General features: G+C 47.5%; 1 protein-coding gene across 1 annotated transcript in view; it reads right to left on the reverse strand.

Moving 5' to 3' along the window:
* Positions 1 to 283: 283 nt before the first annotated feature.
* Positions 284 to 26,958, reverse strand: part of RtcB (RtcB RNA ligase) — a 77,867-nt gene continuing 51,192 nt past the window's right edge. The window contains exons 7-11 of the mRNA XM_069311864.1: positions 20,906 to 21,065; positions 18,883 to 19,058; positions 11,170 to 11,304; positions 3,706 to 3,870; positions 284 to 566 (exon numbers count right to left, since the gene is read on the reverse strand). Of these exons, the coding sequence (XP_069167965.1) occupies positions 339 to 566; positions 3,706 to 3,870; positions 11,170 to 11,304; positions 18,883 to 19,058; positions 20,906 to 21,065 (864 nt within the window). The 3' untranslated portion in view covers positions 284 to 338. The remainder of the gene's footprint in view (positions 567 to 3,705; positions 3,871 to 11,169; positions 11,305 to 18,882; positions 19,059 to 20,905; positions 21,066 to 26,958) is intronic.

The following is a 26,958-nucleotide window of genomic DNA, read 5'->3' on the forward strand; positions in this document are numbered from 1 at the left end:
CAAGCAAATGTCTATCAATATTCACTAGTCATCCCCCCCCCTCCCATCCCTCCCCAAATTACTCCAGGTAAAGGTCTCAGTATCGTAATCAATAAAATAAATTAATTTCAAAAAGATACCAAATATGAACTTGTCCAAGTCAAAGAACATTTATCTTCATATGGCACAATAGTGTGGATTTTGCAAATAGTGACCTGGATTTTTGTATTTGTTTTCTATAAAAACATGTGTGTTCTTTAGTCTAAGGAGAAAACGTGTTAAATAGTGTAATGATACAAATGAATTGTAGGAAATATTAATTATTATGATATACGAGTATCATATTTCATTGTGTACAATTATCCTTTGATGACTGCTATTGGTCGGAGTTTGATGCATTTCTTGCTGATTCCCGCTGCATGGCAAGTATCAACGACATCAGTAACATTTTTATAAGACTCTGGAGCTTCTTCCATGACAAGTTTTGGAGATGCCACTCTAATGCTTATGCCTTGTTCTTGAAGCTTCATTAGGACATCAGTGTAATCTAAGTTTCTGCGTGACTTTGCACGAGACAGAGCACGGCCCTGTAAAAAAGGAAAAGCACTCAGCACAGTACAGTGCGCTAAAGCAACTAAAGTACACTCTCTAAATCCAGTCTATCACCACATTTGTTCAGGGGCCATATAATGCGATTTTAACGTTGTTTAATGTCAAACTTTTTTTTTACTAGTTGTATATAAAAAGGGCTGCAACTGTTCTACGTTTCAGTATCACACCCTAAATAGAAAGGGAGGGATTTTTTTTTGTTTCAACGAATTTTACACATTTTCAGTAACACACTACAACCACAAGTTTCAAATGAAATCATTTCTATGACACTCGTCTATAACATTAGCATATAATAAAGGATTTGTATAAAAAGGATTATCCAAAATAAATTTAGTTTTACTAATAAAAGTACAATTGCAAAGTACAGTCAAAGTTCCCGAAAAATATATGCTAATATTTCATGTTTGCAAATATTTATAAAATCATTAAATGAACTTAGGAATAAAGTGTTTTATACAGGTTGTAGAGATGTAAACTCTACATACAAGGTGCAAATTTCAAGTAAATTGAAAAAGAAATGAAAGAGGAGAGTTAATTTTATGTTACTTGACAATAAATAACATCAAAGATTCTGCCACCTGTGGTTAAGTTGACTTTAACCAATTTCCTCCAAAATTTGCACCTTTACAAGATAGGCTTACATTCTGTAAGGTGTATAAATTTCATGCAAATCGGCTCTAAAAAAAAATCTAATTTTTTTTTTTTTTTTTTTTTTTTTTGCATAAAACTATATATATATATTAAAATACTTTTATTATATGCTATTGTGATAGCCTAGAGTCATAGACATGATTTCAGTTGACACTTGTGTTTGATGTTAATTTTTGACCATTTTGGAAAATTTTTGACAATTCAATATTTTTTTTCCTCCCTTCCTATTTATACTAACGATGCTGAGACTTGGACCAGTTGAATCAATTTTATACAACTAGTCAAAAAAGTTTGATTGAAATCGAATCAGTTTTCATTTATTACATATCATAATATGCCCCCCCCCCCTTAAACATGCACAAACCACCTTGCAAGTTATGAACAATTATCCACATCTTTCCATAACATTTTCATTCCTCATAACTAAGTTGGTCCATTTCTACAGGTCTAATTCTTATTTTTTTTTTTTATGTTCATTTATCACACCATTGTCATCCATCAATATATCGGGTAGACATTACCACTCCCCTCCACGCAGCCCTCTTCTTTTCCTATATGTTTTTGTATAATAAGGGTTAAATAATAATGTGTTATTATTTAACACTTTTATATACAAAAATTCTCTTTTTCCTCTATTATAACATTATTTTTTCATATTCACTTTTCAATCAAACACATTGAACAAATTTTAAAGTTTAAATAAATCTCTTTCACACTGTTGAAAAGAACTACACATCAATATTTTACCTCATATAAACTGCTCACTGATCACACCATAAATTCTTACATGCTGCTTCTTACATAAAGACTAGATTGCATTGAACAGAAGTCCATACATGGTCATCACTATCCACAGGTATAAACTTTCCTAGACATTAGATTCCAAAAATGCCTTGCAATCCTCATGCCTTTCTCCACAAGCTGTGTCAGTACAACCATCAGATCCACACAACCTCTTCTATCAAGAGGTAGAAGAGGGTGTGTGGATCTACCACTACCACTTCTACCATGGCATTGTTATTATGTCACCTACATAATAAGCGAACAAACCATTGCTCAGATCATTGCTTTACAGGAAGCTGGCCACCAAATTAAGGAAATAAATTAATTGTTGGATGTGGCCAAGTTAACATGAAGTACCAAGAGCATTTCCGAGGGAGAAACAGTGATGATATGCCATCGCAGAAACATCGGTCTGGTCATCCAAAAAAAAAAAAACTTCAAGGGCCACTCTTGCAGTAACATGAACAGTACTCACCACTGAACGTTTTAAAATGTTCACAGACCTTGGAAACATCTTCCTGGGATGACCAGACCGATACTTCTGAGATGGCACGTCTTCACTGTTACCCCTCGGAAATGCTCACAATACTTCATGTCGACTTGGCTACACAACAATTAACACTATCGCCCGCGCCACGAGAGCGCCGCAGACTTTGACGTCATGGGGCTAATGGTGCGGGCGAGCGTGCGGTGATGCCTAAATGTGTATACTCGTTTCAGTTTTCTCACCTTAATTCTCGTTCTACGTCGTTCGTTTTGGTATCATTGTGTTCGCAATTAAATTCCCTGCAGATGTATATGCATATAATGTCCAAAAGCCTGGCGAGACTCCCCACAGCAAAGCCTAAATTTACCCATGAACGAGCACCAATTTGCACACCAAAACCTAATGTGTATACTCGTTCAGTTTGACAACATCAATTTTCATGTTACATTGCTCATTTTGGCATCAAATTGTTCACAATATAAAGGCGCTCATTTTAAAACTAGTCCCATAATAATAGCACAATAAATAAAATTTTATCAAATATTTTAAAATTTAAAATTTAGACCCAAAAACGTATTTATAATCTTTCAAGTGTTCTGACAACAAGTTTCGTGTTACATCTTTCATTTTGGTATCAAATTGTGCACAGTCTAAAGGCACTTATTTTGAAACTATCCCGAGGTCAATCCGATAAAAAAAGAATTTTATACAAATATTTTTGTAGTGGATGCGAGTCCTGTCGACGGCTAGGACTCAAGAGAAAAAAAATGGACATGATCGGTGTCCAAAGAGAGATACTGTTAATTTATTTCCTTGCTTTGGTAGCCTGCTTCCTTTAAAGCAATGATCTGAGCAATGGTTTGTTTGCTTAGTTCCTTGGTAGGTGACATAATAACAATACCACCAACACCACTGTTAACTCCGATAACACATGACAAGATGCCAGAGCGAGACACGTAACACTATGAATGCTTGAGGGACAATTAAGCCTCCCAGTTGTGTGGGTCCAGGGAGCTAAGGCACACTGATGTCATTTACCCAGCACATACTTCTGTCTACAATCTTTTTGCCTTTCATTCTTTTTAGTTTTTATTGCCATAAAAATGTGCCACCTCGAGCAGGGTGGCGCATACTTTTGACTAGTACTGTATATATATATTTTGTACATCAAACGTGAAAAATTTGGTACTTACAGCACCATGACATGTAGACCCAAAAGTTTCCATCATGCCCTGCTCAGTTCCTGTTAATACATAAGAACAAGTGCCCATTGTTCCACCAATCAGCACAGGTTGTCCTGTCAACTGATAATCAACAGGAATAAGGGGATGGTGTGGTGGGAAGGCCCGAGTTGAACCCTGTTCACATAAAACAAGTATTGTAGTTTGTTTCAATATAAAATAATGCCTTCCTATTACATGACTTATTAATAACTTGTCTAATGTACTAATAGGTCAAATAGTGACCTGTAGCCCAACAAAACCTAAAACAAAAAACCAGCATTGAATGTAATGAAATGCCATTAGCAGGGCGAGTCCCGGAGGCTCCTTGGAGCTATCCATGGCTGATACGGATACCCTAACTATTTTGCATCAATCAATGTGGGTAGAGTTCTAGGCCTACACGGGACCATGAGCCAGACAGAACCTGGCTTCCTTACAGAGGCACAAAGAGCAATGGCCCAAAGAAATGCACATGTGATTTGGAGTATTCTATATCTACCATCGACTGGGACAGGCACCCAGAAAGGTAAGCGCTATAAACGAAACGCCTATTCTGGTTAAAACGAAAATAGTCAAGCAAGTGGACAGAACTCTCCAAAAGAAAAACGAGCAAACAAGCATGACGTCACACGATCCGCGCCGCATGTCTGCGCAGTTCCCCCCTTCCCTGGGAGGGGAGAAGGGGGAGCCCCAGACCCTCGTGCTAGCGATCCACACCCCAGTTCCGAGGCTGAATATAAAAAAACGCGAAAAACCACCGACAGGAGGGAGGGGAGGGTTGCCGGGGAGCCTCCGGGACTCACTCAGAAAATAGAGTTTCATTACATTCAACGCTGGTTTTCTAGGAGGAGCCCCTATGGCTCCCTGGAGCTACTTCACCGAAGACGAAAACAGAGGGACGCATCCGGGAGGCGGTTGGTGCTCACACCACAACACAAAGTCGAGACAACAAGCTGCAACAGATGACCCAAGGCGACAGGCCCAACTAGGCCCAGGAACAGACACGAGGGAGCGCGCAGCCAGGACCCAGCGCGACCACCAAAACAACCTTGTGCCCGAACGTCAGCCCATGACATGCCGCCCAAGAAATGCCACCAAAGATGGCAGCAAGCGCAGCAAACTTATGAATGTCAAGGGCACGGGGAGAGACCATAGGCTGGCTAGACAGAAGGACCCAGCGGACACCCAGAGACCCGAACCCAAGAACAGGGAAGGGAAACTGGATCAACCCAAAGCGCAGCCTGGCCAGAGGCTGTGGTGTGCAAAGAACGGCGGAAAGCCGCAACCGGACACAAGAAGCACCCCAGCCAACCAACTAAGCAGCAACAACCTCAGGGACCCCTCTGGAACCTTAGGGGCCACAACAAACCAAAAGGAATAGAGAAAAGAGCATCTTGCCCCAGAGCAGGAGGGCTCAGGTGGTGCATGAGCAGGCCAGAGGTGATCAATGCCCAAGACAACCTGTGAATGGTGCAGAAGGAACAACAAAACCGGAGCAATCCGAAGCAGCTTCGCCAGCGCCGCACGAGACAGGGCGACGGTATGCGGCCAGAAAACGGCCCCTAAACCACCACGAGAGAAGGACAAGACCATGACAACAAAGAGCGCAGTACACCTACAAAGAGACAAAGAAAACAAGGACCGCCAGAAAACCCCATACCACCGCCGAGACAAAGCAAGCAGGTAGGACACATTCAAAACGGCACCTAATCACCAAACAGATGGCGAGAGACTCGAGTCAAAAGTACCAGACCAGAAGACTCGAGGAGAAGACCGGTCCTGCCACGGACCGGACCGACCATGTAAAAAGAGGCAGAGCCACGGGAAAACTCCTGGGTGCGGACACCGAGCAAGCTGCGCCGGAACCAAGGCAGTCAAAGAACCAAAAGGAACGCCCGACAGGGAACCAGTAACCCAAACCTGGCGAGCTGGAAAAGAACCAACCCGGCAAAACAGACACGCCCTGTCCAGGAGGCCCCCCCTCCCAGGACCCCTGAAGGAACAATGAGCCCAATAACAGACAAGAAGCTGCTGCTTGCAGAAACTGCCAACCACAAATAGCAAGGGCAAAAAGGGCAGCGAAAAACCTAAGAGTCAAGGCCCAGGCATAGGCCCACAAGGAACCGAGCACCACGATCCGAAACCATAGATGCGAAGCGAAAAACAGACACCACAACCCACAGGAGCGGCACTACCACCTCCAGCAGGGAAGAACGAAGCATGCTACTGCACTAAAACAAAAACGTACTGTCCGGAAACAAACACAAAGAAAAGCCGCAGCCAGGACCAGAAGCCAAGCCCCCCCACCCCCCCGTGCCCCAATGAAAAGGAACTGTGCCCCAATGAAAAGGAACTGTGCCCCAATGAAAAGGAACTGTAGGGGCAGGAGCGGGTGATCGGAAAGCGATATACACCAGCAGACATCGCAACACAGACGCTGGAAGTGTCAGACAAGGAGAAGAGGAAGAACTCAAGAGCTATACCGGACCACTGGGCCTGTTCTACAACAGGAAACTGAACAAGAACAGAGCCCAACCGAGCATGAGCATGAGAATAGCCAAGACGTACAAATGCAATGAAAATACCCGAAAGACAGTCCAAGCACCGAAAGCCAGGGACAAGAGTAAAAGCAACCGGCAACAGAGGGTACATGAACCATATACACAGACCAGGAGCAAGCGAAAAACAAGACGCTCGCCCAAACTCAAGTGCTACTTAGAGAAGCAAACCCCACACGAACACCAAAACCCAGACCCCAAGAACAGGAAACATGGCTTCCAGCCCATAGGAGGAAGGGGAGGGGTACAGAAGGTGTATATACATGCCGTACAAATATAAAACATAGGTATGTGTATATGTAACGTACATGTGGTCGAATCCTATGTCAAAAACCGACCAGAATGTCAACTGATGCAATCCATGCTCTGCACACCCACAACCGTCGCCCAAGGCAAAATCAGGGAATGCCCCAAGAATACTGTAGAAAACACCTTGAGAACTCATGAAACCATAAAGCCAAAGTCTGGAATTGTTAGGTTAGGCTAGGCTAGGGCAGTATTGTACTACTGCGCCATGAGGACATCAATTCAAAAGGGAAATGTTGAACGTGAGCACTGAACAATGGGCAATGAAGAAGTGTCCCGTGTCCCTGCTGACAAAGGCACCAGACAGTATAATCTCACCTGTAGAGCAGAGGCACTATCGGATCACGACATAGCGTAGCCGTGTAATGGTTTGGGAGCATTGCTAGCAGAGCATGTCCAGAGATGCTAGTGTAGGAGAGCAGGTGCAGTGGAGAGGTGGAGGTGCCACCACACCTAGCCACCCCCCCCCCCCATAAGCAGAGAAATAACTGTAAGTGTTCCCAACATATAACCCAAAATGACCCCAATAACCAGGGAGCGATGACTGGAGAGATAAGATGAGCGAGAGCAGTGTATAACCCAGGAGAAAGTGTGCTGAACACCGACACATGTCTACACCGACCAAAACAAAAAAATCACCCATGACGCAAGCGCAGGACACATGAGGTCTGGGCTGCACCACCCGACCCCCGGGGAGGGTGCCAACAATGAAAATGGAACCATAATTAGTAATGTCGAGACAAAGGATGGAAAGAGGCAACTATTAAAATCGGAAACAGCATCAAAATTTTAGAAAAAGGACAAGAGTACCAACTAGTCCTAGAATGGACTGGAGGTAAGCTCCACCGGAAGGCAACAGAAGTTCCAATAATGCAAAAGCATTGAAGACCCACTCGAACCTTCGAGAACCAAGACCAACAAGCACAAAATCATGGAGGCACAGACGCACCCAATAGCATCTGTGACCAATGGACATGCAGGACCAGAGACAACAGAAAATGATTGCAGCATGATGCAGAACACAGGTCCCAGAGAAGGTGGGAAAGTGAAAAAAACGCCCAACAGAAGGACAGAGACGACGGACTGGAAGGTACATGGAACCGAATCATGGGAGGGGCTGATGTCCAAAGGAAACTCGTACTCAGAGGGGGGAAGGGAAAACCCCATTCCTTGTAACAGTAAGCCCTGCTCAGAAAGTCGGAAAACCCAGGCGGGTTCCAACGGGGCCCAAAGCCCCAAGTCTGCACTTCCCAACCCTGGGAACCACCATGTCAGGTTCCGGGGGCAATTCGTCCTTCAAAGCCCCGGACTCACAAGAAAACGTCGGAGCGACCGAAATAGTAGGAAGAGAGTGGGACCACTGGTCAGACCCCGGAGCTACGGCTGGAGGAACAGACTCGAACGCCTCTGACAACCCTGGAAGGGGCAACCCCCGAAACTACCCGAGTCTTAAACCTCGATACCCTGCCCCGACCCCGAAGCCCTCAGATGCCTAGAAGTCGGAAGCAGGGGGGACCGAATAAACCACAGCAGGGGAAGAACGAGGGGGCGCGGACGGAACCAAGGCCGACACGACCAACACCCCCAAGTCCGGGTTCTGAGAAGCAAAACAGGGCAGCCTCGGGGAATTTGGGGAAGCAACCAAACTAGCGCGTTGCAACAACCTACCCGGCAGCGCTAGAGCCGCCTGCACCCGAAGAATCTCATCAACATATTGGGTGATTGGAGCCACAAACAAGCAACAAAGCTTGCAGAACTCAGGGTTGAATGTGTTACCAACCCAATAGGCAGCATGATGGAGGCAAAAACAATGAGTGTCACCCTGAGACAAGGGGACAGAATAACCCTCAAACTTGCACAAAGTGAGAGGGGATGCAGGGGTCTCCTCCATCAGACCCGAGTGCCCCCGCATGGTTTTCCAGGGCCCCTAGACTGGGTATGCTAAGGGTTATTCCAGGCAGGGTACTACTAACCGGCGCCCCAAACTAACAAGCAAACTGCTAAAAGCTGAACTCGCGGGACATGTCCGCTCACGAGGGCGAAGCAGAGGGTGCCACCACACAAACGAGCCTAACATAAGGGGGAAGGGAGAACACAAGGCAGACCCCTTCACCATGCAAAATGAAAGGAAAAACCTCGCAAGAGGACAATGTACCTGAAGAGAACAGAGCCGGCACCTGTTAAAGGTGAAAACTAGCTACTCAATACCCTGTGCCCTATCAGTGCAATAACTGCCACTTACCCCAAGGCAAACAAGGGTGGAAACCCCCACACACTTGGGGCGGCCCAATGCCAAGCAGCGAAAGGTCAACAGAGGTAGACCCAAGGTGACTTGTGGAAGGAAACCCCCAAGCCCCAAGGGTGGTATATACAGGGCACTCAGGGAAGGTGACCCTAAGCACATGCAGCCAGAGTACCTGAGAATACTACCACCAGCTCGCACGACCACCGTAAGAGCAACACTGAAAACAATTAACAGCACTGAGAGAAGACTGAAGCTGGAGCCACACGACTAAGCACAATCCCATCAGCCAAGGAACTGGGGTGTGGATCACCGGCACGAGGGTCTGGCGCTCCCCCTTCCCCTTCCGGGGAGGGGGTAAGCTGCGCAGACATGCGGTGTGGCTCGTGTGATGTCAAGCGTGTTTGCTCGTTTTTCTTTTGGGGAGTTCTGTCCACTCATTTGACGATTTTCGTTGTTAACCAGAACAGAGGTTTGTTTTGTGGCAGTTACCTTCTGGGTGCCTGTCCCAGTCAATGGCAGATATAGAATTCTCCAAATCACATGTGCATTTCCATTCCATTGGGCCATTGCTCCTCGCGCCTTTGTGAGGCTGGCCAGGTTCTGGCTTGTGGTCTCCGGTAGGCCTAGAACTCCACCCACATCGACTTGTGCAAACTAGTTAGGGTATCCATATCAGCCATGGATAGCTCCGGAAAGCCATAGGGGGGTCACCACAGAAAAGTATTATATATAACATTTATGGCATTATAACCCCCCCCCCCGCCCTTGAGGTATCCAATTAGTACAATTACAACTCCACCCCACTTTAAAAAATGACAAATGCTATAAAACAAATTAGGAATGAAATAATATTTTCATTATTTTCCCCATCTATTTTGCCAAACAATTGTTACTGAATATAAAAATTAAATTATTATAACTTGTGAGATATAATTTAGATGCAGCAATTGTTTGTCCAATTTTAATTAAGTTAAAGTTCATGACAAGTAAAACTTCACAAAATAAAGTACAATATGAAATTTCACAATATGAGCGTCACATCTTTAAATAATCTCAAGTTACACAAGTAAAAATTTACCACTATGCAGTACATACATCATTAATCCCATTCCCACTTTTATTGTGTGGGTGAACCTCAACCCAAAGACGTACAAAAAAAATTTAAGCAGTGAATGTAATGAAATGTCTTTTCTGGGGTAGCCCTGGTAGCTATTTTGTAGAGATTGCTCCACACGTCAAGGCCCATGAGCCGCGGAATTCCGTTTGGCCTACCAAGGACCAGAGCCAGAACCTGGTCCCCCTATCACATGAGGTGCAAAGACCACATATTCTCTATTTACAGCATTTACTGACAAAGAAAACACATTAATGTGATATATCAATAAGAAAATCATTTGGAGCCATGAGGCGACTCAAACCAGCACTCAGGGTGCTTCCAGCCACCCACCTTACTCCTGTACTATGACATGGGTGCAAGTTATAAAACCTGATTTTCTCAGTGATACATCACATTAAGTGTGATTTCTTTGTGTATCAGAAGCTGGAACACAGTTGATGACCTATATTACATATACATACATATCATGTAATACATATCATACATATCATACATACATATGATACATACTTCAGTTCTAGATATATATATATGCAAAGAAGCTTGAATGGCATCCAAGTCAATATGCAACTGAAAGCTCCACACCCCAGAAGGATTCGAACCCAGACAGCCAGGAGCAATATGCACCATGGCGTACTCGGTTCTTTAACAGAGTACGTGTAAGTGTCCTGGGCTGCCTATAGATGGTATTCAGCATTAACGAGTTATAGTTCTCTCTGCACCTCTGAAGGGGTCCAGGTTCTGACTTGGGTCCCAGGTAGGCCAAACAGAACTCCCATGACCTATGTTACTTTAAGTATGGCAATCTCGGTGCAATACCTACAGAAAGCCACCAGGGCTCCACCAGAAAGACATATTTCATTACGTTCAATGCTAGGTTTTTCAAAAGAAATATTTAAAAAATAGGTCTCATTCATTTAAAATAATTACCAGTAACTTATTTGCTTGACACACTAACATTTCTTCTTGGCAAAACTGCATTATGGCAAGGGTAACAAATATTAATTTGAAATGATATATTAGGATGTATTACAATAAATATATAATTCTAGAATTTGTAAGATATATTTGAATGTCTTAGAATTTGTACCAGATACCTAAATAATGTACATATACCAAGTATTGTGAAACTGATATGATTGCTTGGCCAGCTGAAGGAACAATAATCCAATACTCTGTTTGCTAAAGTTTAACCGAATGATTTTTACCTTTCTATGAACCAACAATGTGCGAAGTTTTCCATCTACCCAGTGCTGTTCAATCTTGGCAATATTGTGAGAGACATCGTAGATTACATGCATGTCTAGATCGTCAGGACTCATCTGGAACTGCTTTGCAAAAGCCTAAAACATATATAAAAAGTTATTTAAAATTATGTAAAATGAGACTAATATGGTATTATATAGAGAGACAGACAGACAGATACCGGGAACTTCATCAGCACATACAAGATTCTCAAATTGATAGGGTAGACAAAGACAGTTTATTTAACACAAGGGGCACACGCACTACAAGACACAGGAGGAAATTGAGTGCCCAAATGAGCCATAAAGACATTAGAAAGAATTTTTTTTATTGTCAGTAGTTAATTAATTAACACTTTCGCTCACTGGGCACGCGACCTCCCCATTACCCCAGGTGGGTTTGGGCGTTTCACGGGAGCATGCAGAAATTCTGTAAAGTGTATACTCTTTTCAACTTTGTCACCTTAATTTTCGTCCTACGATATTCAAGTTGGTATCAATATGTTCGCAATGGAATTCTCTAGCGGATGAAATGCATATAAGCTCCATAAGCCCGGCTTACCACTCGCAGCAAACAGAGAGAGTGCTAGCGAGTGACCCGGGAGCGCTCAAGAGGGATAAAATGTTTACAGTCTTTTAACTTTTGTCACCTCAATTATCGTCCTAGGTCTTTCATTTTGGTATCAATGGGTTCGCAAAAGAATTCCCAAGAGGACTATATGCATATAATGGCAAAAACAGCAGCGATCTCCACCCGCCGAAGTGATGAAAACAGGCCGTGGTTACAAGAAAGAGCGCTGCGCCACCCCAAGGCACCTCTCATTATGAAAAGTGTGTATTCTTTTCAACTTTGTCATCTCAATTCTCGTCCTAAGTTTTTCAATTTGGTATCAATGTGTTCGCAATACAATTCTCTACAGGACGAAATGAATATAAATCCCAAAAGCCCGGCAAGAAAGTGAGAGCGTCTTACCCGGGAGCGGGCAAGAGCTCTCTCTTCACTTTAGGCATCTCAATTCTCATCCTAGGTCTTTCATTTTGGGATCATTGTGTTCGCAATAAAATTTTCTACAGGCATATATGCAAATATTAAGTCCAAAAGCCCGGCATACCACCCACAGCAAACAGAGAAAGTGACGGAGCAGTTACCCCCATGAGCGCTAATAGAGAGCAATAAAATGGGTATTCTGTTTTCAACTTTGTTACCTCAATTCTGGTCCTAGGACTTTGATTTTGGTATCAATGTATTCGCAATGAAATTCCCTACAAGAGTACATGCATATAATGTCCAAAACCGCGGCAAGACCTTCCCGAAAATGCCGCTACTGTTGCCGCACGGAGGACTCGATGCCAAGTCCTCGCCGGACTTGCCCCTGTTTTACGGACGACTCAACATTGAGTCGTCGCCGAGCGAAAGTGTTATCAATAAATGGAATGCATCAGGAACTGATGTCATGGAGGTAGACTCCATACACAGTTTGAAGTAATTACCCAAGTGTAATTACAGGATGAGAGCTACGCTCGTGGTGTCCTGTCTTCCCAGCACTTTTTGTCATATAATGCTTTGAAATTTCTGATGGTTTTGGCCTCCACCACATTCTCTCCTAACTTGTTCCAACCGTCTATCACTCTATTTGTGAGGGTGAATTTTCTTATATTTCTTAGGCAGTTTTGTTACATTTGTTTAAATCTATGACCTCTTGTTCTTGAAATTCAGGATCTCTGGAATTCTTCCCTATCAATTTTATCGATTCCTGTTACTATTTTGTATGTAGTGATCATACCACCTCTTTTTCTCCTATCTTCTAGTTTTTGCATATTTAATGCTTCTAACCTTTTCTCATAGCTCTTGTCCTTCAGTTCTGGGAGCCACTTAGTAGCATGTCTTTGCACCTTTTCTAGTTTGATTTAGTGCTTCTTAAGATATGGGCACCACACAACCACTGCATATTCTAGCTTTGGTCTAACAAAAGTTGTGTATTTTTTTAGTATTTTACCATCCATGTATTTAAAAACAATTTTGAAGTTAGAAAGTGTAGCATAGGCTCCTCGCACAATGTTCTTAATGTGGTCCTCAGGTGATAGTTTTCTATTTAGAACCACCCCTAGATCTCTTTCTTTATCAAAATGTTTAAAAGATTTCTCACATAATTTATAGGTTGTGTGGGGGTCTATGTTCTCCTGTTCCACATTCCATAACATCGCATTTGCTCACATTAAATTCCATTTGCCAAGTGGTGCTCCATATACTTATTTTGTCCAGGTTTTCTTGAAGGGCATGACAATCATCTAAGTTTCTTATCTTCCCTATTATCTTACCATCATCAGCAAACATGTTCATATAATTCTGTATTCCAACTGGTAGATCGTTTATGTAGACAATGAACATATCGGTGCAGGAACTGAACCCTGTGGTACTCCACTTTTAACATTTTTCCAGTCCAATGCATTGCCTTTGATTACTGCCCTCATTTTTCTCAGAAAAAATTTCATCCTTGTTAGAAGCTTACCTGTAACCCCTCCAATATGTTCCAATTTCCAGAACAACTCTCTTATGTGGAACTCTGTTGAAAGCCTTTTTCAGGTCCAGATAGATGCAGTCAACCCAAACATCTCTTTCCTGTAAAATCTCTGTGGCTCGATCATAGAAACCGAGTAAATTCATTAGGCAGGATCTTCCAAATCGAAAACCATATTGATTGTCTGATATTATATCTTTCTCCAAGTGTTCTACCCATTAATTTTAATTATTTTGTCCAATATTTTGACTATTACACGCATTAATGATACAAGTCTATAATTGAGGGGGTCTTCCCTGCTTCCCCTTTCGTAGATTGGTACTATTTCTTGTGGATTATGTGTGTGGATTGGGCCTTTTTCCACACATCTGCTATGACTCATGTACACAGGGATGCCTTGACCCTTTAGCTGTGCGGCCTATCAATATGACACCCCCCCAGTGCGCAAGAAATAAATTCTCGGGAAAAAATTCTGGAGCCCTGTTGCTTATATAAGCAACAGGGCTCCATTAAGGAACATATAATCTCTTCCCACAACCAAACCATCACCAGAGAAATCTTAGCAAACAACACAGAAATCATCGATAGATACAGCGATAGCAGGCGGCTTGACATCTGCGAGGCACTACACATCAAGAAGTCAACACCAGCAATCAACAGCCAATTAATGCACAACTATATTCTACCCACTTCAAGACTCCGCTCCAATACAGAAGCATCAAGAAATATGGGCCAATGACAATAGTTGTCTCTTCAGAGGTTGCATGGCGTTTCACTTTCCTTCTTATGATGTCTTCAACGAAACCATTGGAGAAGCCGTTGTTGACTAGGACCTGCCTTACCCTACAGAGTTCTTCGTCGACTTGCTCCCATTCTGAGCTGTGGCTGAGAGCACGGTCAACATAAGCGTTAACAACACTCCTCTTGTACCTGTCTGGGCGGTCACTGTTGGCATTTAGGCACATTCCTATGTTCGTTTCCTTAGTGTCGTTTCCTTCCTTCGTTTCCTCACATCTCAACTCGAAATTGAGACAACTCGCTGCAGCCTGCAACCCAACCTTAAGGTGTTTTCGGGGCTTAGCATCCCCGCAGCCAGGTTGTCGACCAGGCTTCCTCGTTTCTGGACTGGTCAACCAAGTTGTTGGACGCGGCTGCTCGCAGCCTAACGTATGAATCACAGCCTAGTTCATCAGGTATCCTTTGGAGGTATTTATCAAGTTCTCTCTTGAACATTGATGAGTCAATTGGCCAATTATGCCCCTTATGTGTAGTGGAAGTGTGTTGAGCAGTCTTGGGCCTCTGATGTTGATAGAGTCTCTCTCTCTCTCTCTCTCTCAAGTACATATTGCACTTCTTTTCAACGGGGGTATTCAATGGTCCCCCTTTGGGGGACACGCCCTACTAGGGTCAGGAATGTTGACTAAGAAACGTGCAGCCAGGACCCTGTTCGACCTCCAAGATCCCCGTGCCCAAATGTCAGCCCAAGACATGTTACCAAAGACGGCAGCCAAAGCAGCAACCTTACAAACAGCATTGCCACGAGGATAGACCGCAGGCTGGCTGGGCCGAATAACCCTGCAGACAATCTGGGAGACCCGAGCCCTGTAACAGGGAACAAGGGAAACCGGGTTAACCCAAAGCGCATCACTGGCCACAGTGGCCGTGGCGGGCAGGTAACAGTGAAGAGCCGCAACCAGACAATACATTAAGCACCACCTGCCTGACCTACCAAGCATAAATGACCCAAGGACACCTCCGGAAAGCTGCCGACTCATTCTTTACCAGAAAAGGGTGCCCATGCCGGAGAGGAGGAGGGAAGCGGCGAAGGAGGCTCCCCCCACCCTAAAATGCAGGGAAAAACCTCGTGACTTCCCCACAGCGGCACTCCAGAACACCCCAAGAGCAACGGGGCACGGACTGGAGAAAGAAAAGAGCGAGAGGCAAAGCCCCCCCCCCCCCAGATAAAATGGACGCAGAACACCAACACGTGTGCACACCACCCCGGATCCAAAACAAACTCCCACGGCGCATGCACAGGACACGAAAGAAAAGTAGCCCAACAAGGCATCAAGGAGCCCAACAAGGCGTCAAGGAGCCCAACAAGGCGTCAAGGAGCCCAACAAGGCGTCAAGGAGCCCAACAAGGCGACAAGGAGCCCAACAAGGCGACAAGGAGCCCAACAAGGCGACAAGGAGCCCAACAAGGCGACAAGGAGCCCAACAAGGCAACAAGGAGCCCAACAAAGCAACAAGGAGCCCAATTCGGCCACAAGTAGCCCAATCCAGCGTCCTGGACCAGAACGGACGGAACCAGTATGGAGGCAAACTCCGGGTCACGCAGGAGGTAAGCCGCAAAGGCCAACCGCACCACAGGCGAAGAGATGCGGGTAGCCGAAAACCTCCAGAAGACGGAACCGAAGAAACCACAGGGACACGGAACCGAACCCGGGGAGGAGCAGAACCCAAGTCCAAATCGTACGCAGAGAGGGGGGGGAAAGAAAACCCTACTCCTTGCAATAGTAAGCCCCGCTCAGAAGGACGGAAATCCAGGCGGGGCCCAATGGAGCCCAAGGCCCCCAAGGCCGCTCCTCCCCAACCCCAGGAGCCTCTACATCAGGCCCCGGGGCAGCCGAGAGAGCTGGAAGGGAAGGGGCCCCACTGGTCAGACCCCGGAGCATCGGCCGGAGGAACAGACTCGAATGCCTCCGCAGCTACCCCGGATGGGGCAACCCCCGAAACTGCCCAAGTCTCAGAAACCTCTAACCCCGCCCTGACCCCGCAGACGCTTTGAGGCCGGAAGCAGGAGGGTAGGGGGGGGGGGAACAAAATGAACAACCGAAGGGGAAAAACAAGGGGGCGTGGACAGAACTAAAGCCGAAGCAACCAAAACCCCCCCATGTCCGGGTCCCTACACAAAGTGGGGCAGCCTCGGGGCGTCTGGGGAAGCGACAACCCGAGTGCGTTGCAACAACCTATCCTGCAACGTGCGAGCTGCCTGCACCCAAGAGAATTCATCAGCAGACAGGGTGAAGCGAGTCACGAACAAGCAACAAAGCTTGCAGGACTCGGGGTCGAATGTGTCACCGACCCAACAGGCAGCATGACTGAGGCAAAAACAGGGAGAGTCACCCTGAGACAAAGGGACAGAGCAACCCTCAACTCGCACAAAGCGAGAGGGGACGCAAGGCTCTCCACTACCGGATCCGAGAGCCCCCGTGGGGTTTCCCAGGACCTCTAGACTGGGTCTGCTAAGGGTTATCCCAGGCAAGGCACTGCTAACCGGCGCCCCAAACTACCAAGCAAACTGCTAAAGCTGAACCCACGGGACGTGTCCACCCATGAGGGCGAAGCAGGGGGTGCCACCACAAAAACGACCCTAATATAAGGGGGGGAGGAGGGGACACAAGGCAGACCCCCTTATCAGGCAAAAACAAATATAAAAGAAAAACCACACAAGTGGACAACGTACCCAGAGGGAACAGAGCCGGCCGCTGTTATAGGTGAAAACTAGTTACGCAGTACCCTGCACCCCACCAGTGCTATAACTGCCACTTACCCCAAGGTAAAGAAGGGAGGAAAACCCCCAAACACTCGGGGCGGCCAAACGCCAAGCAGCGAAAAGCCAACAGAGGTAGACCCAAGGTCTACCTTGGAAGGCAACCCCAAGCCCCAAGGGCGGTACTTACAGGGCACTCGGGGAAGGTGACCCTAAGCACATGCAGCCCGAATACCTGAGAATACTACTCCCAGATCACACGACCACCGTAAGAGCAGCACTGAAAACAAGTCACAGCACTGAGACAAGACCGGAGCTGGAGCCACACGACCATGCACTATTCAATCAGCCGAGGAACTGAGGCAGGGATCGCCGGCGTGGGGGTCTGGAGCTCCTTCTTCCCCCTCCCGGGGAGGGGGGGGGAGCTACGCAGACATGCGGCGCGTCTCGTGTGACATCATGCTTGTTAGTTTGTTTTTCTTGGGGAGTTCTGTCCACTCGTTTGTCAATTTTCGTTGTTAACCAGAATAGGGGTTTGTTTTGTGGCACTTACCTTTCTGGGTGCCTGTCCCGGTCAATGGCAGATATAGAATGCTCCAAATCACACGTGTAATTCTACGGGCCATTGCTCCCCGTGCCTCTGTGAGGGGGGGTCAGGTTCTGGCTCGTGGTCCCCGGTAGGCCTAGAACTCCACCCACATCGACTGATGCAAAATAGTTAGGGTATCCATATCAGCCATGGATAGCTCCGGGGAGCCGTAGGGGCTCCCCCCAGAAAAGAGCACAAAATCATCAGAAGGAACAGAACCAGCCGCTGTGTGTAATGAGAGACAAGCTGCTCAATACCTTACCAGCAACGATACCACTTCCTACCCAAGGCCAAACAGTGGCTACAAAAAACCGAGCTGGCCCCCAAGGGCAGGCAATTACCGAGCAGCAACAGACCCCTACGGAAGCTGTTCCCGAACGCCCTATGGAAGGTAACCCCTAGATGCAAGGGCAGTACTAACAGGGCGTCTAGGGAAGGTGGCCCTAAGCGCATGCAGTCCCAGTACTGATGAATTACTTCTGACCTGCTCATCACACACCACAGAAATAAACCACAAGGCACAGAACTTCAAGGAGTCAAGAGGCCAGAGTCGACAACCGCCATCCCATCAGCCGAGGAACCGATTGTCCTCCCCCTCCCGTTAATCACGGCGTTAGTGACATTTGCTTGTTTGCTTGTTTTTGTTTGACAGTTCAGCCTCCCTTTTCAGTTTTAGGTAACAATTTTTACCATGTGGGGTTTATTTTGTTATGCTTACCTTTCTGGGTGCCAAACCCTTGTCGATGGCAGACATGGAATGCTTCCAAATACATAAGGGGTTTCCATAGGCCATTGCTCCTCGTGCAATGGAGCCTCCTGAGGGGACCCATGTGCCTCTGGCTCATGGTCCCCAGTAGGCAAGAACTTCATTGACTGATGCCACAGTCTAATACATACATATCAGACTGGTAAGCTCCGGGGAGCCATAGGGGCTCCCCACAGAAAATGCCCTAAATTGTAAATGAAAGTGTACAAGACTTTGTATATCATGGAAAGTATGACACTTCCAACAACAAAAATATTCATTATACGTTATTATTAATTTTAGTAGTCTAAAAGATTCTAATCTCTTACCTGTCGACTTAAAAATGTCATTGAGGAGCGATTGACCCATGCAAAGTTTGCTGCTGCAGCCATGGACTTCAGGTAATCCTGTCCTTCTTGAGATTTGATTCTAGCACAAGCTAGCTGCCTATCATTTGTTTCAATATTATCCCTTTTCATTGCTTTCTCCATTGCAACAAGAGCATCTGAAAACAGTTACAGTATTTAGATTTTATGCAACTTTATATAATTTTCTTCATTATAGAAGAATCTAGCTCCTCCTTTTCTCTCCTCACAGGAGCACAGAACAAATGGTATTCTGCCCTTTTACCAGAAAGCATCCAGAAACTCAGTGAAGCTTTGCAGACAACTGCTGGGGTCATAAAAATCAAGGCCTCAAAATTGCCAAACTTCTCCCAAAAGAGGCAAAACTCGTCACTTCAAACTACCTCGAACCGGTTAGTACCAATCACAGCCACCAGGCAGCCTGTTGCTAGGTTCTATGTCAACTCTCCAGGTAGTTCAGGGGTAGATAAAAACCACCTGTTGAACTGACAAACTTGGAAGGGAGGAAGGGAGACAAATCCTCTAGGGCTCTACTAGAAAGAGGCATTTAATTATATTCAACGCTTGAGATTCAGGGGAGCTCCTTGGGTTACTCCCTGCAGCTAAATAACCACACAGAAAGATGAGGGAACTCGCCAGAAGAGGCCGCAGGTACTAATTAAAATTAATGATCAATGGCCAAGGAAACACAGCCCAAGCCAACACAGATCGTCATGAATCAAGGACATACCAGGTCGCCATGATTCTGTTTGGTCGCCAAAACCTCCAAGCTTGAATATCTTTTGCCCCCAAGACATACTAGAAAAGTCCATCATGAAAACAGTATACTGTATTTGCAATCATCATCATCCTTGGGATATACCACAGGCTGGCTAAACTTGATAACACCGTGGACAACCTGAGATATACGAGCCTTGAAACGGGGGGACCAACAAGATAGTATCAAAACAGTGTCCACCGAAGTGAAGCCAGTGGTTCTTGTGAATCCAGTAGTTGTCTGTAAAACTTTGCTTACTTTCTGGATGCTTTACCAGTGAAATGGCAAATGGCAGACTATCATCTACTCTCTCTGCCTCAGAGGGGCCAGGTTCTGGTAGGTCAAACAGAGCTCCCACAACTGATATTCTTTAGTATAGAGAAATCTCAGTGATATAGCTACAGAGAGCCACCAATGGGCTCCCCCAGAAATCCTTTCATCCAATTCTTCAATTATACAGACAAAATATTTCCCCAGAATCAGCTTCAGATTATGAGAATTCTGTTCAGATCAACAAAAGACAGCCCAGATTAATGGAAAATAAAATAAATTTTTTAACCAAGCCTCATTTTCTCTTCATTATGAGCGAGGCCGTTGTTGTATCATTCCGTGCAAGTGGTTGGACAAGAGACAGTTAGGTCAACTTTCATCTATCTGGGACCTAAAAAGGCTCTTAAACTGTGGGACTCTTAAAGAGTCCCACAGAAATGCCTGTATGAAAGCTAGAAATACAAGAGGGGAGACACTCAGACTACAAATAGTGATGAAAATTTTTCAAACAAAAATAAAAATAAAACAGTGTTTAAAGGCAATGTATTGAGATTGGAATTTTTTTACTAGCAGAGTACCACAATGCTCAGTAACACTAGTACTGTACCTTACCTTGAGATGGTATCGGGGCTTAGCGTCCCCGTGGCCCGGTCCTCGACCAGGCCTCCTACTGTACAGTACTGTAGTTATAAACTATTTACCAGAAGGAATTCAAAGTTATAGGCATTTATATCTTATTCACAAATGTTGTATCTACAGACTTTACAGCACAGGACCTTAATCACATACAGTAGTGTTTACACTTACACTTTGCATTGTGTGCAGAGCTACCATTCATCATGCAGAGTTCAACCCTTAGGTTTCAGTGAAAATAGTACTTGAGTAGCTCACCATTTTCACTTTAAAATAAGTAAACCAAAACAATGATATCATGTCCTTAAAGAATCACATTCAACTTACCAGTCGCCACCTGATGTCCAAAACCACGAGAACCTGAATGAATCATGACACACACTTGGCCTTTCTCCTCTATCCCCATTTTACTAGCTGCCCATTTGTCATAAATTTCATCCACTACTTGAATTTCAGCATAATGGTTTCCTGCTCCAAGCGTGCCCAACTAAAGGAGAAAAAAAATTATTTGTAAAAAAAAACCAACGTTGAATGTAATGAAACGCCATTTACTGGGCGAGTCCCGGAGGCTCCCCGGAGCTTACTAGGCTGAAATGCTAATGCCAGACTTTGGCATCAGTCATGTGTATGGAGTTCTTATGCGCCTACCGGGGACCACAAGCCAGAACCTGGCCCCCCCTCTAGAGAGGCAAGGGGAGCAATGGCCTATAGAAACCCCCGTGTGATTTAAAGCATTCTATGTCTCCCATTGACCGGGTTAGGCACCCAGAAAGGTAGGCGTCCCAAAACAAACCACTATTCTGGTGAAAATTACAACCAAAAGCCGAACGAGTGGATAGAACTTCCCAAACAAAATCGAGCAAACTAGTATGACGTCACCTGTCGTCGCGCAGCTGTCTGCGCAACTTCCCCCTCCCTGGGAGGGAGAAGGGGGTAGCCCCAGACCTACCGCGCTGGCGATGAACACCCCAGTTCTGAGGCTGAATGTCAAAACACGGGGAAAAAAACGCCGACTGAAGGGAGGGAGGGATACCTGGGAGCCTTTGGGATTCACCCAGAAAATGGCATTTCATTACATTGAACACTGGTTTTCTGGGGAAAACCCCTATGGCTCCTCGGAGCTAACTACCCACAGAGGAAAAGAATAGGGACTTACCCGGGAGGCGGATGCTGCTCACTCCTCAACCCAAAGTCGAGACAACTGGCTGCATCCGCCGACCCAAAGCGACACAGGCCCAACTGGGCCCAGGAACGTTTACAAGGTAACGAGCACCCAGGACCCTTTTCGACCACCAAAATCCCAGCGCCCGAATGTCAGCCCAGGACATATTGCCAAAGAGGGCGGCAAAAGCCGCAAACTTGCGGACGTCATGGGCACGGGGATAGACCACAGGATGGCTAGCCTTAATAACCCAGCGGATGACCTGGGAGACCCACACCCTCGAACAGGAAAGAAGGGAAACCAGATCAAAACAAATCGCGTCCACGGACACAGAAGCCGTGGCGCGCAAATAATGGCGGAGAGCTGCAACCGGACACAAAACATGATGCACCCCCGGCCTAACCAACCAAGCATCAACAACCCAGGGACCCCTCCAGAAAGCAGCAGTCTCATTCTTCGCCAGAAAAGGAGGAGAAGGCTGCAGACGAACAAACCGATCCCCCCGACTGAAAAAGCAGAAACCTCTGCGCCGGAGGAGAGCATAATGTTCACCTACCCGACCCCCAGAGGCCAATGCCAACAGGAAAAAGAGCCTTTAAAAAACAATCCGGAACCGAAGGGGCCACAACAAAACGAGAAGAAGTAAGAAAAGAGAGCACTCTGTCCAATGACTAGAACGGCTCGGGCGGTGCATGAGCAGGCCGGAGGTGAAACAACGCCCGAGACAGCTTGCGAAACGGTGCAGACGTGACATCAATACCAAAAGCAAGCTGAAGCGGTTCCCCCAGCGCCGCACGATACGAGGAGGACAGTGCATAAGAAGACAGTCCCTGGAACAACCAAGAGAGAAAGGACAACACCACCCTAACAGAAAGCGAAGTACAACAACGAAGACGTAAGAAGAACCGGAAGGACCGCCAGGAAACATCATACTGCTGCCGAAACGAAGTCCGTAGGTGGGACACTAACAAGGAAGTCACTTGATCACCATAGAGATGATAAACTTGAGTCAAAAATACCATACGCGAAGACTCGAGGAGAAGATCGAACCATCCAAGTGACGTACTGGTCTGATCTGCTGGAAGAGGCGGAGCCGCGGAAAAACCTCCGGGTTTGGACACCGAGCAAGCAGTGCCTGAAACCACAGCTGGGCCAGCCACCAAGGGACCAAGAGGACAACTCTCCCCTGGTAAGTCTCCAAGCGAGTCAGGAACTGGAGCAAAAGCTGAACTGGGTGAAAGAGGTACAGTAACCCCCACTTCAACCAGTCCTGCCGAAAGGCGTCGACCCCGACGGCCTCGCAGTCGGGAAAGGGTGCCACATACAGGGGAAGGCGCCGCGACCACGCCGACGCGAAGAGGTCCACCTTGGGATGTCCGAACGTCTGGCAAAGCCAACAGGAGTTGGCATCGACCCTCCAGTCTGTGGAGAGGGGAACGAAACGAGACAGGCCATCGGTCAAGACGTTGGACACTCCCTGCTCGTGAACTGCCAGGAGAGCCAAACCCCGAGAACTCAGCAGACGAGTCACCTGAAGCGACCAGCGCCAAAGAACCAAGGACTGCATCGAACTCCCCCAGTTCAGACAATGAACCACCAAGGAGCAGTTCGAATGGATCCGGATCGTGGACCCGCAGGCGACTTGAAGCCTCCGAAGAGCTCCCCACACAGACCCTTGAGCAACCACCGGGTGACCCAGGAGCCCCCCAGAAACAGGCACATGCGGGACTGCAGCCGCAGAAGAGACTCCGGAGGAAGAGACAAGGAAGTGGGCCGAGTCCCCCCCACACAAGGCCCAGCCAGGTCTCAACCTGGGAGGGAACCAGATGGGCCTTCCTCCAGTTCACCAAGAACCCGAACCCAGCAAGCTAAGAAAGAAACAGATCCCTGGCCAGCAGACAAGCAGACTGGCTGAGAGCCCAAACCAGCCAGTTGTCGAGGTAGGCCAACACTAACACCAAACAGATGCAGATGGGTCACCACGACCCACGTGAGGCACGTGAAAATGCGAGGTGCCAGGTTCAAACCAAACGGGAGACAACGAAAACGGTAAGCATGAAGCTTTACAACAAAACCGAGCCAGTCCCTGAACCCCGCATGAATCGGGACATGCCAATAAGCGTCCAGGGACACGATCCAAGCGTTCGGCTCCAACAGGAGCCGAGCCTAGGACAGCGTGGTCATCCGAAAGGAGGGGCAATGAACCCAAGGGTTCAGACGGGACAAGTCCAGAATGAACCGCAGGTCCGCACAGTCCTGTTTCGGGACTGGAAACAGACGGGAAACCCATCTGAGAGACGTCGTCGTTTTGACCACGCCCAAGCGAACCCACTCCATGATCTGACATAGCACAGGGGAAGAAGCCTGCCACGCCAGCCTCGAACACCCCGCAGGGAAAGGGACCACCCAATGCAAACCGGAGGCGTGCAAAACAATCCAAAATGCCCACAAATCATGGGACCAGGCGTGAGCGAACAGCGCAAGCCTTCTCCCCATTGCCCCGTCAATGGGGTGAACCACGAAAGGGCCAGAGCCTCTTACGAGACCCAGAACCTCGCACAGAGCGAACACCACGCCGACCAGACAAAGGCGGGTCCGAAGGAGGAGCCGAACCCAAACCTAACACTAGTGGCCTACCACGACAAGAGGAACCCCGAGCCTTGGCACGACTGTTCAGAGAAGTTCCACCATGGGACCCCAGGAGAACCAGCAAGTCCGACATAGGATGGCAAGAAGCCGAAGCAGCCTGAATATACTGCGCAACGGCAGAAGCCTCAAACAAGAGAGGACAAAAAGGGGAAGACGTCCTAAGAGCCAAGGCCCAAGCGGATTCCACAGAGGAAGCAAGCACAGTCTGCCAACATGCGAGCCAGGAAGCATAAAACAGAGCAACCACATCCTGCAAGATCGGCGCGAAAAGCTTCAGCAAGGCAGCTGACGAGCGAGCCACCGAAGCCAAGGCGCCAGACCTAGGAGCAGCCCAAAGCACCCTCACATCCTGCATGAGGGAAAAGAAGCACAAGGCCACAAACAAAAGGCCCTGAGCGCGCAAGTTCTCCACCAACTGTGCCGCCGAAAGGGAGGGACCCTGCATATGGAGCTGAACAACACCAACATCCCGGGGAAGGGCAGGAGCAAACAAGCACTCGTTGAGGTGCTCAAGGTCGCCCCCAGGAAAACCTGAAGCACCATCGAAGCCTCCCGCCACTCAAGCGTGCAGGAACGGCAGAAGTAGTGCCAAGCCTCCGAGGCAAAGACAAGACAGTCCTCCAGCCAGGACGACTTCGGAACCTCGCAACGGAGCCAGAAAGGGAACAAAGTCCCTAACCTGAAAGCTGAGAGATCCATTGCCGAGGCATAATCTGGGTCATGCAGGAAGTTTGCCGCAAGGGTCGCATGCACCGTAGCAGGTTGGATGTGAGAAGCCGAAAACCTCCGGAAAGACGGAACCGAAGCACCTGGGGACGGGGGAACACAGAACCAAACCAGGGGAGGGGCAGACACCAAGTCCAACTCGTACACAGAGGGGGAAAAGAAAACCCCACTCCTTGTAACAGTAAGCCCCCACTCAAGGGGGTAGAAAAACCCAGGCGGGGTCCAGCGGGGCCCAAGGCCCCCCCAAGTCAGCACCTCCCTAACCCCAGGGTCCTCCTCTGCAGAACCCACTGGCCAGAGGCTTCGACCGGGGAAGGAGACTTGAATGCCTCTATCCCTACACCGGAAGGGGCTTCCCCCGAGGCTGCCCGAGTCTCACGACCAACTAACCCCTACCCCGACTCGGAAGCAGGGGAGGGGAACCAGAACGAACAACAGAAGGGGAAGGACTAGGAGGTGCGGACTGAACCAGAGTCAAAGCGACTCCCACCCCAAAGTCCGGGTCCCTATAAGCAAAACGGGGCAGCCGCAGGGATTCCGGGAGAGCAACCAACTAAGCGTGCTGCAACAAACGAAACTTAGAATGGAATGGCTGCGCAGCCTGTACCCGAAGATGATCATCCACAGATTGGGTAAACTGAGTCACCAGCAAGCAGCAATAATCACAGAACTCGGGGTCGAAAGTGTCACCGACCCAACTGGCTGTGTGACGGAGGCAAAAACAGTGAGGGTCGCCCTGAGACAAGGGGACCGAACAACCCTCAAACTCGCATAAAGCGAAGGGGGACCCCAGGGTCACATCCATCAGACCCACGCGGCCTCTAGGGGATTCCCAGGGTCTCGAGTGTTTACTTGAAGAGGACATGCGCTCAGGTAAACCCAGGCAGGGTAGTGCTAACCGGCACCCAAAACTACCGAACAAGCTGAACCCCAGGGAGGTGTACACTCACGGGGACCAAGCAGGGGGCACCACCAAGTATCAGGGTGAGGCCAAACACCAGTGGCAAATAGGGCAGAACCCCCCCACCATGGCAAAAACAAAGAAAAAAAAAACCCCGCAAGAGGAAAATGTGCCCCAAGGAACAGTGCCGGTCGCTGTGATAGGTGACAGCCCTGGAACTGCGCCGAACACGCTGCGCAGCAGCCTGCGCCCCTTTCCAGTGCAAAAATTGCCCTTACCCTAAGGTAAACTAAGGAGACAACCCAAAGGGTTTTGTCTCCTCCTTTTGTTACCCAAAAGGCGGCCAAAAAAACGAGCAGTTAAACGGACCCACAGGGGCAGACCCTAGTAACTTGTGGAAGTTAACCCCAAGCTCCAAGGGCAGTACTTACAAGGCAACTAGGGAAGGGAACCCTAGGCACATGCAACCTGAGTACTGAGGAATAACTCCTGGCTCTCGCACCCCTGAAATACAGCCGCCACAAAAAGACTGGAGTCAGAGCACACAACTGAGGCGATAGCATCAGCCTCAAGAACTGGGGTGTGGATCGCCGGCGCAGTGGGTCTGGGGCTACCCCTTCCCACTCCCGGTGAGGGGGGGGGGACCAGCGCAGACAGCGGCGCGACGATGGGTGACGTCATACTAGTTTGCTCGTTTTTGTTTGGGAGGTTCTATCCACTCTTTTCGGCTGTTGGTTGCAATTTTCACCAGAATAGGGGTTTGTTTTGGGACGCCTACCTTTCTGGGTGCCTAACCTGGTCGATGGCAGTCATAGAATGCTTCTAATCACACGGGGAATATAGGCCATTGCTCCCCTTGCCTCTCTAGAGGGGGGGGGGGGGTCAGGTTCTGGCTCGTGGTCCCCAGTAAGCCCATAAGAACTTCAAACATGACTGATGCCA

Source organism: Procambarus clarkii, chromosome 70 (assembly GCF_040958095.1).
Source record: "Procambarus clarkii isolate CNS0578487 chromosome 70, FALCON_Pclarkii_2.0, whole genome shotgun sequence".
Classification (NCBI taxonomy): domain Eukaryota; kingdom Metazoa; phylum Arthropoda; class Malacostraca; order Decapoda; family Cambaridae; genus Procambarus; species Procambarus clarkii.